At 38.4% G+C, this 12,186-nt stretch overlaps 1 protein-coding gene across 1 annotated transcript in view; it reads right to left on the reverse strand.

The window, feature by feature from the left end:
* The window catches only part of LOC140931515 (uncharacterized), a 29,121-nt gene that overhangs the window by 13,459 nt on the left and 3,476 nt on the right, over nt 1-12,186 (reverse strand). The window contains exons 3-9 of the mRNA XM_073381324.1: nt 11,092-11,211; nt 9,633-9,707; nt 8,580-8,695; nt 7,493-7,736; nt 6,657-6,879; nt 4,456-4,521; nt 2,090-2,259 (exon numbers count right to left, since the gene is read on the reverse strand). Coding sequence (XP_073237425.1) covers nt 2,090-2,259; nt 4,456-4,521; nt 6,657-6,879; nt 7,493-7,736; nt 8,580-8,695; nt 9,633-9,707; nt 11,092-11,211 — 1,014 coding nt within the window. The remainder of the gene's footprint in view (nt 1-2,089; nt 2,260-4,455; nt 4,522-6,656; nt 6,880-7,492; nt 7,737-8,579; nt 8,696-9,632; nt 9,708-11,091; nt 11,212-12,186) is intronic.

The raw sequence follows: 12,186 nt of genomic DNA on the forward strand, positions 1-12,186 counted from the left end.
TAGATCATAATTTATGCGAAAATGATAAGCAAACTTTACAAGGATTAAATCTAATAAACTATGAGATTCATCTCTTTATTTTGGGCATCGTTATAACAGATGGGTCCTTGCACGTCAGCAAAACGCTTTAGGACCTTGTAAATGCGCGCGATTTCGAGCAAAGCAAACATATAGAAATTATAGTTTTCGCTATTTGTTGACGTTTGTCAGCGTTTAAGAGTCCTTCTCACCAAAAAAGCATTTTCTTAAAAATTCGTAGTTTTTTTTCCTTCAAATTTTTTCAGGGCCACAATTGATTAACTAACTACCCAGACTCTGAATTTCATGGTCATTGAAAAACTGTGACATTATCTTCTATAAGCCCAAACTTGAGTAAACATTGAAGATTTTTAGTGTTTTGGCTGAGTTTGTGCTTTGGGAATTGTCTATTGTTTCTAGTCTGTCATTATACAGCATTCTTGTTCAGCACGCGTGCAATGACCACGCTTGGCTGACTTCCGAATGCTCACCGAGATATTCCCGTCACGAGTTGGTTTAATTATTGGCTTGCATTAAACCTATGAAAAAATGATATTTTTTTAATAGTAAGTAGATTTAGTGTGTAGCACTTCTTGATTTTTTTGCAAAGGAACAAGAAGCACGAGAATTGATTAAAAATTGTGAGTTAAACCTCTATGTATCACGCGATGGCCTGTCTCACTGTACCAAAATTATTATATCTCGGTGAGCATTCGGAAGTCAGCCAAGCGCGGTCATTGCACGCGTGCTGAACAAGAATGCTGTATCATGACAGACTAGAAACAATAGACAATTCCCAAAGCACAAACTCAGCCAAAACGCTAAAAATCTTCAATGTTTACTCAAGTTTGGGCTTATAGAAGATAATGTCACAGTTTTTCAATGACCATGAAATTCAGAGTCTGGGTAGTTAGTTAATCAATTGTGGCCCTGAAAAAATTTGAAGGAAAAAAAACTACGAATTTTTAAGAAAATGCTTTTTTGGTGAGAAGGACTCTTAAACGCTGACAAACGTCAACAAATAGCGAAAACTATAATTCCTATATGTTTGCTTTGCTCGAAATCGCGCGCATTTACAAGGCCGTAAAGCGGTTTGCTGACTTGCAAGGACCCATTTGTTATAACGATGCCCAAAATAAAGAGATGAATCTCATAGTTTGTTAGATATAATCCGTGTAAAGTTTGCTTATCATTTTCGCATAAATTATGATCTAAATTTGGAAACCGCTGAATTTCTCGAATTGGGTCTTTGCGATTTTGGTGAAACTCTGTTCAGCGCAAGGCACTAATGCGCACTATGTGTAGCCGAGAGATTTTCACGAAAAAATGCCGGCAACAGCAGATTTTCGACTCAGACCTCAAAGGGGCGTGGCATTATAACCACGTGACATTTACTCCGATCGCCAAAAATTTTATGTTATATTGTAGATTGATCTATATGTTATCCATTCTATGTGTTAGACTTACGATAAAAGTAAAGGTGGGGATACCAGAGAGCTTCAAAGTAGGATGGTACCACCCCCAAAAAACTGGGTCGAGTCACCTTAATGTACCTTTCTGATAGTTACTTTCGCGGGTATTTAATTGCAGAAGTCTCAGATATCAGGAGACGTGTACACGCGGTGAGAAGCCACAAATTAAGAGATTCGCTAACCACATTGAAGTTATTTTGGAGAACGCAAGCACCCGGCGGTTGATTTTTCTTTCCTACTTGAACTTTTTAAAACCCGTCCTTACAAATTATTTGCAGATTTTGGATGTTGTTTGTTCTCCTTTCCTTAAGAGTTTCTGGCTTCGATTATTTTAAACTGCTGAGGAGACAAAGACGGCTACTTAATAATAATAATAAAAAAATAATGATGATGATGATGATTACCTTTCCACAAAGTGGCTCTTCATCTGTTATATGTATGTTGCAGTAAACTTTTCTATTTCCGTTAATTTGTGTTTTTTCTTTCTTTAAAATTAATTAGCATGATTAGCAGTATTTATGCCAAATATCACGACAAATCATGCTTTTACCTATACTTATTCATATAGAGTGCCTTATAGACAAATTTAAGTGAGCTACCTTATCTACTACTTGTCTATCTGGCTCAGAAAACACTTCAGGCTCTCTATCATCAGAAAGCACATCCAGAGACTTGCTTCTCTGCCACGATGTGCTCGTCTCCTTGTGCTCTCCAGGAATGACTGGTGGCAAATCTGATTCCAAATCAACTCCGCTACTTTTTCTAAACTCTGAAGGAAGAAAAATATAAAAATTTTAATTAAATAGTGACCTGACTTTCCCATCGGAGGACAGCTACTTTGCAGGATGCCATCACTTGAGCTTTGCGGGCTGTCGCACGCGACGACTGGGGACACGCGAAGAGTGGCCTCGTTTCCCCACCCTGCGAGCAGCGACTCCTGTTGTCTTCTTGAGGGTTTACGGTCATGTCGCCCAAAAGTCATCACGCCCCAAGTCATGTCGCCCGAAACCAAAGTTACGTCGCCTGACATTTTCAGTCAAATCGCCCGAAATTTTATCATGCTCAACAACATCCAAATATCTTAATCGCACCTGTTTCGTTCCATCAAATCTTTAAGAAAAAGATATATTACTCATTTATCCCACTTGTTTCGTCTCATCACCGCATAGAGAACGAGATCGGTTGCACATTCATCTCGTTTGCTTCGTCTCATCATAGCATCATTGCTTAAAGAACGAGACGATATTACACAATTATCCTGCTTGTTTCGTTTCACTATGGCTTAAAGAACGAGACATTACACACACTCTTTATTAAAATTTCGGGCGACCATAATGTCACTGTTAGCCTAGTCTGCTACACAGCCGTTCTTTGTGTCGTCACGTAGCGCGGGGGAGGAGCGTTGCGTGACGAAACAAAGAACGACTGAGTAGTAGACCACTGTTAGCCTGGTTATGACAAATGTGAGAAAGACTGGATTACCCATCAGTCCAATTACATTACTAGTAAAAACAACAGGTCAGACTATTCACGCAGAGCCCATAATTTTGGTGTTAGTCTAGGCATTAGCATCAATGTCACCATTCATTGGTATTAACATTAGCACATGCATTGGTACTTAAGCACTATTAGCAGGAAAGCATTGCATCCGCATCACATCAGTGTTAATATCAGCATCAACCTTAACTGACCATTAGCACCAGCATTACAATAGTATTAGCACGGCGGTTAAGATAATCATGCATATCCTTTAAATTTCAGTGTTGGAGTGAATAGACGAAAGTGAGGATAACCAATGAATGTATCAATGAATGAGTCAGTGGTTTGATACACAAGTGACAGAATTGTGAAATGAAAGGACAAAAAGACCCATAGAAGTAATGAATAAATACGATGGGACTCTCGAATCGACTCAGGTTTCTTTCAAAATCAGTTTTTAAAAAGTTTTTTACTTCAAGTTATCACTACAGGGCTCAGTACTCCGCGCTGTGATTTAAATGGCTTGTTAACCCACAAAATTTACTGAAAAGGTAAAAGAATCCACTGCAGACGGTGGCAACGACAAAAGGTGTAATGACGTTTCAGTGCAAAGTGGAACTCTTCCTTTGAAGAAAAGCTGGACAAAAAATGAAAGCAAAGTGTTGACAGTTCACAGTCCCCTATTTTTCCGCAAGAACGCCGAGATCGCGCGGTTTGCAGAACCGGCGGCCATCCTTGTTTCAAATGTTCTGAGTCTAGCCTGGGTATGGGTGTTAAATCTACTTAAGGGGAGGGGGATGGTTTGGGAGAAGGCAAAAAAATTCTATAAACCCCGACGCCCTCCCCCTCGGTACATATGAACTCAAGATGGTCGCCCGTATCGGTAAGCACTCGACCCTGACGATCTTACGAAAAAGTAGGGATCTGTCAACGGTCTAAGCAAAGTGTTGATGACTGATGTACCAATGACTGGGCAAATGGAAAATGAATAAGTGAAAGAAAGGACATGGTTGCGTGAGTGATTAAAGAAGAAGATGACTGATTGAACAGACGCGTGAATTCAGTGCATAGGATGATAATGCATTAATATGAGGCAATCTCCCTATCAACATAATTCCCCACTTCAGAAACTCTAAGGAGAATGGGTACAAGCTCTGGGTGCAATGATTTCTGGGATCATTTGGGTCGACAAGGGTTAGTTATGATTGGTCGATGGTATCCAAGGCAACCATTAACCAATCATAAGTAACGCTTTTCCAACCAAACGATCCCTAGAATTGTTGCGCTGAAAGCTAGTCTCCCCGCAGACGTCCTTTGGGGTTCGTTTGTCACGCATGGGGGAGAAATGAATGCGTGACAAACGAACCCCAAAGGACGTCTGCGGGGAGGCTAGCTGAAAGCTTGTTCCTCTTATAGTTTCTGGAGTGGGAAATAATACTGTGATAAGGAAGTTGGCTCAGTTACTGTGTCCTGTTAGTGTACTCACTGAAGTGTTTTGTATCATTAGTTGGAGAATTATCATCACTTATCGATGATCTGGAAACGTTACGTCCTAGAATGGCATTAGGAAATGAAAACATGAGAGTGACATGTCAATAAAAAGGCAAAGAATAAAATCATGAAATGAGGCATGACTCATAAATGGAGCGGTTTGGCATATTTATAAATAAATTAGGATTTTGACAAAGCTTGCGGCGAATTTGCGCCAGTTTCCTCTTAACAGCACATGACACTGTAACAGTTTAAGTAAACCAGCAGAGCTTAACTTACACTGACTATACACCATACAACCCAGAAGAAAAGCAGCCACGATTACACAGCAGGAATTTATATTACACATGTAGCTCTCAGCCTTGCAGCCTCAGGGTGCATTAGCAAACGTTTTGTTGCAAATCTCTTCTACCGTGATATATTTTTGGCCACTTAAACGCTACATACAAATACCAGAAAAGTGAACTGGAGCCGAAATGCGTTCCGCAATGAAGCTGTTGAAGCTTTAGACTGCAAAACAGTCGGTTTTTTTCTCAAAATCAGTAAAGAAATTGGTAAAGCGTGGCGTAAGAGTCTTACGCGCGTTTTCAGCCTCATTTCAGACCTTTTGTTTGACTGCTCGCGCGTACTTGAATACGCAAAAATACGGACTGTTTTGCAGTCAATTGAAGCTTGGATTTCATTTCATTTTCTAAAACCAGCCTCATTAGAACAATATTTTAATTGTTTCTAGAATCTTTACACGGGACGCGCCGGTCAGCTATAAGTCTGCTACACAGCCGTTTTTAGTGTTGTCACGCAACGTTCCTCCCCACAACGTGCAGAGGAACGTTGCGTGACGACACTAAAAGGCTGTGTAGCACGCTAGTCAGTTATTGGCCAATGTTTTTTCCCTGTTATTCAGTCCCAGAAGTCTTTGCGAAAGTTAAAATCTCGTTTTGAAAGTGGCGCAAGAACACCAAAATGGCTGAGTTAATTTCTTTTTTTTTCCTTATTCCAGAATACGGAATCCAACAATCAATCAATCCAATCCAACACGCCCTCACTTTGCTCACGCACAACACTCAAAGACAATAATAAACTAGAAATTACTTCTTAACGAGTGTCTTGACCCCTGAAGTTGGGATGTCAGTTTACATTCCTTTTTGCGTCATTAACAAGCTTATCTTCCTCTGATCAAACTTTCAGAGTAATATCTCTATTGGCAATATTAGTTCTCTCTAAAAATATGAGCTCGATATAGAGCGTTTTCACTCAGGTGGCTGGCAGCTACGTAAATTAAACAAAAAAAAACATTAGAAAAGACTTTAACTTCCACAGGATTGGTTTGGAACACCAACATGGTAACCTCCATGGGCTCCACTGGGCGTCCTGTTTTTCAGGAGGAGCGAAATTCGGTGGACAGGGAAGGACGGCCTGATCACAGGTTACCAACATGGTCGCAGTTTAATTATTGGAACACCAATATGACCGCCGTGATGTCAAGTGAAAACGCTTTGTACGTAATAGTTTCGTTCAAATTCTCTGTATCTCAAAAAAATTCGAAATTTTTAGAAAGTGGCTCATTACACTCATTAACCTTTTTTCGCCTCCAAGTAATTTTTCAGTTTTTGCTTGCGGCTATTTCCTTAGCTGTTTCCTACGAGGAGATGAAACTTGCTTTAATTGCTCCTGTTAACAAACTTTTCAAATTGTTGATCTTAATTTGTAAGCGTACATACGGTGACGCCTTCTATAGGTTAACTTGCATGCTATGGATCAGTGATCAGTGATGTCAGGCAAGATTCGCCCACATACACACTGACGGTAAAACTATGAAAGGTCTAAGCCCTCGAGTAATTTCATAAGTAGGTGACGCACGACGCACGCGAGTAGGTGACGCACGATCTTCCGGGCGATCGTAGTCCCCGAATAGGTCTGTAGTTGACAGTGACTGACGTTTCGACAACCTGTGCGGTAGTCATCTTCAGAGTCAAAGAGAGGTGTATCACGTCAGTTGATGGTATTAAACGCTGGTTTAAGCCGCGATTTAGCTCTGATTTTCTTCAGGAAAATAGTTTTTTAAAAAAACCTAAAGATTAATCCAGTAGCAAGGAGATCTTGAGGAAATTTTTAAAAAAGAAATGGTATTCAATAAACTCGCAGTTCATGTTTGAAGCCGAGTGCAGAGCGGTTAAAGTAAGCATATTTATGTACCTCTTTTATCCATAAGTCTGATTTGGTTGACTTCAATTTCATCCACGGTGCTTGTCATGTCTAAAAACTCATGTTTAAAGTCGATGTACTGAAGTGAGTGGTGACGGGGATTAAGCCTCTCCCGTGAACAAACTCTCATCACTAACTGTTTCATGGTCATGTCTGTAGACACTCGGTAAGACTTTCTTGTCCCATTGGGAAGAAAGATGTGAAGAATTTTGCTCTACAAAGAACCAATATGATTAAAATTAATAAGTAAAAATCAGTAGGTGGGGGAGCCCAGGTAGGTGAACTAAGCTGCTAAGGTGGGGTCACCCACCTGTCCATATAATCTCTCAAACGGTCACCCCATCTCTCATGTAAACATAATCAAATTAAAATGAGAGATTATATGGACAGGCGGGTTTCCCCAACTAAGTGGGTACCTCACCTACTTGGGGTTCCCACCTCTGCGTAAACAGGCCATTATTCAGGGATGTCACTAAGATTTCAAGTCGCCCGGTAAATAAAACAAATTGGAGGGGAATAAAACAGCTAGGGATTTCTCTTAGCGCTATGTTTCTTCTATTTTCCTATGAAAGTACCCGGGAGTAATCCCCAGCCCCGCCTCTAAATAACAGCCCTGCTTATTTTACTCAATCAGTTGTAAAAGGTTAAGCTTTGTTTACAGTAAAGGCTTTTCCAGCTAATTTACAAGCACTTCATATAAATATTTAGCAACAAAAATTAATAGACCATAACAAGATTAAAACTCCCAACAGGCAGAAGGCAACCAGTTAGCTATTTACAAGCATGAATGAAGATTATGAACTCTGACTGATCGAGAAACAAATCACCTCTTCTCCATCTAAATCAAGTAAATCCTCAAAGGACTCTTCTTCAACCTCTGCACTTCCAACATTGTTGGCTGATAGCACAGTTCTAATTATCGACACCTCTCTAATCGTGAGGGAACCAACAGCTGTTCCAGAATCAAAAGTGACTTTCCTTGCTCCTGTCCTCGGTAATGACAGCTGATGTTCAGCGGTGTTCAGATTTTCCTTTTCACAGATTGTTTCAAATAGCTCACTCATGGTCAACCTTTAAGAATTTGCATATGATAAGTAACAATATTATTCATTTAAAATATTTCTCTATTTCTATTAGCTAAAATCCCATGCATAATTCATCATAACTGGCTACTGTCGACCAAATTTGGAAGAATTTTGCAATACGTGAATTGATAACGTCAATCGTGCAGCAAAATTGCCAGATTATTGAAAGGCTAACCAAGAGGACCTGGGGACAAGGTTGAGTTGTTTTGGCAGTGAATACAAAATGGTGGAACATTTCACTCATTTCACAAGGAAGAAAGAGTCAAACTATTTGCTAAAAACATAGCAAGAACAGCAAGAAGACAACTCGACGGACGACATTTGCTATTTGGAGAATATTTGCAAAGCTGAACAAACCTTTACCTCCTATTCTTAAACTATCAAAGATGAACTTAACAACAATGGAGGAAAAGATGTTTTAGGGTGTTTTCAAACTACAAATTATTTTGAATGGATAATAAAACAATTATTGAATGAGGCTTTCGTATCATCTGAAGAATGGAGATCAAGGAGGGTGTTATACGCCACTTTAGAGACGAGAGGAAACTGGGCCACGTTAACTTTCACAAAGACTTCTGGGAAAATTACTAAGGACATGGAAAAAATTGGCCAATAGCTGACCAGCCGGACGATCCAAGTAACAAAAATTACTGCGAGACACATTTTGGCTAGAGCCCCCTTCAAGTGTACATCTGGGATCATGGGACTTCACAGTGATTGTATTTGAGTTATGTTTGATAGTGTGATGATAAGCTAAATAGTGCTCAAGTTTATGGCCTTTGGTGGCCTGTTAGAAATATTATATCAACAATATCATCAAAATACTCACAATCCAGGAACAGACATGATGGTTGTTTGCTTGTCAGGAAGTTTTATCATCAGTGACACTTTTGTGTGGTGGATGTTACCTGATGATGCGGGATCTGACATCTGTTTAATGGCAGCCTGTAGAAATAAAGACACCCATAAAATTCTATAGCTGCAATAATACACATCAGTACTGCAGAATTTAAAAAATAATGGCTCCCCTAGCATGTGTCACAGACGTAATCTAACGTGGTTGGTAACGTCTGGGACCCAACAACCCACTAGCCGATTACCCAAAATGCACTTTGAATTTCCCTTCAAACTGATTGGCAAATCAACAACCACGTTTTTAATGAGCCAATCAAGATGGCACATACTCAAACCAGGCAGGGGCCTAGAACAAGGACTTTGCCGCTGTTTTGCAGATTGACCTAACCAGAAGTTTAGTTCTGTCTGTAGCCCAGGCTATGGCTTCCCCTTACTAGCTAAAATTCTTTATGCTCTTTTAATTACATCTTTAAGATATGTCAAATAAAAAACAAGAGTAATACAGCCTACAGTTTTATCAAGATTTATTGAAATGTGCTGGAAGACCTGAAACATAAAAAAATTAAATCTTAAAAACATTTAATTCTAAAGAACTAAACAGAATATCAAATCAAAAACAATGCTTGCAAGTAAGGCAAAAAAAAAAAAAAAACACATCTAATATATATATATAATGTTGCAGACAGCGACTGACATTTCCACAACCTGTGCGGTATAGTCATGAATCTTCAGGGTCAAAGTCAGTAGGGCGTCATGAGTTGATGGCGTTTAAAAACTTTCATTGTTAACCTGTCATTTAGTTGATCAAGACTCAATGTTATTGTTCATCATCCTGTCTGTTAGGACTTGAAGAGAGCCAGTGATTTAAATTCTTACCTTATTATAATTATTACAGTACTTCTTTTTTGTAATCTACATTAGAAACCTGGTGCTCCTTTTGGAAACCATTGCGCCCTGCATGTTACAAATATTTTACTTCCATCAAAAGTTGAACAAGTCTTGTGCATTATAATTTTATGTGTGTTACCTTTCTCTCTGGCTGCTTAAGAAGCTGTGCAGCTTTGGCCAATGTGGAAGCCATCCTTTTCACTGTGCTAAAAAACTGTAAAGCAGAAGACACACATTCAATTTCGTACCCTTCACCTTATCCCTGTGGTAATGCCCTCGGGGTTTGCAGTAGCTTTTTAAGTATCTTTTAATAGACATTTAATACTGCCAAAGCAAGCAAACTTCAACAGACCATTCCCGGAAAGTTACTGACAACAATACAGTCAATACAGTGACTGTACACTGTACTTCAAATCATATAAAAAAGTATTCCACTTCATAATCACTGTTAGACAGTTCAGTGTGCAAAGAAAGTCATGTCCAATAGCCCAGGGCTAGTGGATTTTGCTATCAGGCTAGTGATTTTTGTTCTTAACTTGCCCAATGGGCAAGTGCTGTTCTTTGGGGAAATTCAAAACAGTCTAAGGACTGTAATCAATCCTGCTAATCAAAACCGGTTTTGGGGCTAGTTGAAATGACTTGTGGGCTACATGCTAGTACATGCTAGCTATAGCTTGCCTGAATGGCAGCTAGGCTGTAAAACTGACTTTCCTTGCACCCTGCTTGTTAGTGCAAAATAACCTCATAAAAATACTAAAACTGAATGGACCTTTCTTTTGAGGGAAAAATACAAACAATAATCATTCTTACCAGCTACAGCTGAACCAAATACAAAAAAAAACAACAGAAAATGGTACTTAGTTGTTTTCCTTCATGCAACAAAATATGCAAAAGGCATTTCAAACCAAACACCTAATGTGTTAATTATGAGCCAATTCCAAGCATACCTGGATTAGGCTATGTAAAATATTAAACAAGCAAGGACAATATTTGCAGTATATTGAATTTTTTAAGTTCCCAAACCAGAAGGACATTCAGAAAGACTTGCTATAAAGTGTTGTTTCGAATGAGATACCAAGTACAGTTGGCAAATTAATGAATGGTGGGACACTACAAGATTTGCCAGCTGTAGCATAATTTATATCAAAAGCTGTAATTAAAGCTCTCGTAGCTGACAGCTCATGGAAGTAAAGGTTCTGTCTACAGCAAGGGGAAAAGAGAGGCTGAGTATGATTTTTACATACAATTTCCGAAAAAAAAAAAAATTCCTGTTTTGGGTAGTCACAAACAGTCAAACCGTAAATAATCAAACAGAGTTAACATAAAGGACCATTCTACTCAACAAATACTGGTTCTGAAACTTTAAACTGCTCTCAGCAAGACGAGGAAGAAAAAATTAAGTCATTGTTTTCAGTTCAGTGATAAACGTACATGTAACCTTAACAATTTGAAAACAATAACTATAAATTTTAATTAGTGAAAAAGTTAGCCTTTTAAAGTAATTTTAAAGACAAGACTATTAAAATTATGATATTAAAAGTAACTTGGCAATTGAATTTTTTATGAGATTTTTCCTGTTAGTTTTAAGTGACAAACACCTGTTCAGCTTGATCGTCTTTGGCAAAGCGAACACCAAACATTGACACCCCATCTTGCCACTTCACGAAAGTTGAATTCCTTGCACATGTTGTATTAACAGTTACTTGATATTCCATGATCTAGAAAAGAAACAAAGCAAAACAATAAATCAATCATTTTCCTCAGAGTAGTATATATAACCTCAAATTTGGAATAAATGACTTGACCCTTACATATTGCCAAAATACTACAACAACCCATTTTCAATAAACTAAAAACCTAATGCAACAGGATTGTGAATCCTAAGGCTAGTGGACAGAATCAAAGAAAAACTATATATAAACATGTCCACTTATTTTCTTTGTTTGTCCTCCAGGACTTGCCATCATGCTGAATCTGAATACAATGAAACAGGGCTATTCCGAATTTATAATACACAGACTCGTAACCAGTTTTCCTCGTTTTGAAATTGGGCAACACTGTCTATAACACGCAAATAAATATAATATTTTGGGGGTTAAAATAAATGGAAAAGCAGAAAGTTAAAGTTGGCATGGAACATTTTAAAATAAATTTGAGTAACATGAAATGTTGAATCGTTTTTCAAATTAAAAAGCGACCATAGCAGACCAACACAACATCATCATCAGACAAATCTCAACTTTCTGAAAAACAATTGTCTTAACCAAAAATAGAGCAAAAGGTATTTATTGCAATCTCCCAAGCGGTATTTTTGTTTGCGTTTTTTGGCTGATAGAAAGCTACAGGGTTGATTTATAGATCATGCTGTCCTTTAAGGCTGTGTCACTAAGACAATTCAGAGGTAAATAATTTCTTGATATGCGGTTTCATCCGTAGAATACTGAAAGAACACTAGCTTTAAGGGCAGTTTTAATGCAACATTTTGTTGTTTTTGTACGTCCTGGTAAATGCTGTTTAGAAACATTGTTTTGGTTGAACACCACCATTCTTAAGCCCAAATTAATTATTAACCAATTATTTAACACTTTAATTATTAATATATATTTTGGCGGCTAAAAAGGTCCTTTGGTGACAAAACTTAAAGAGCTGGTCGTCAAATGGCCACCAAAGGAAAAATTTAACTTGGAGGGTTG

The sequence above is a fragment of the Porites lutea genome, chromosome 3, assembly GCF_958299795.1.
Source record: "Porites lutea chromosome 3, jaPorLute2.1, whole genome shotgun sequence".
NCBI classification, from domain to species: Eukaryota; Metazoa; Cnidaria; class Anthozoa; order Scleractinia; family Poritidae; genus Porites; species Porites lutea.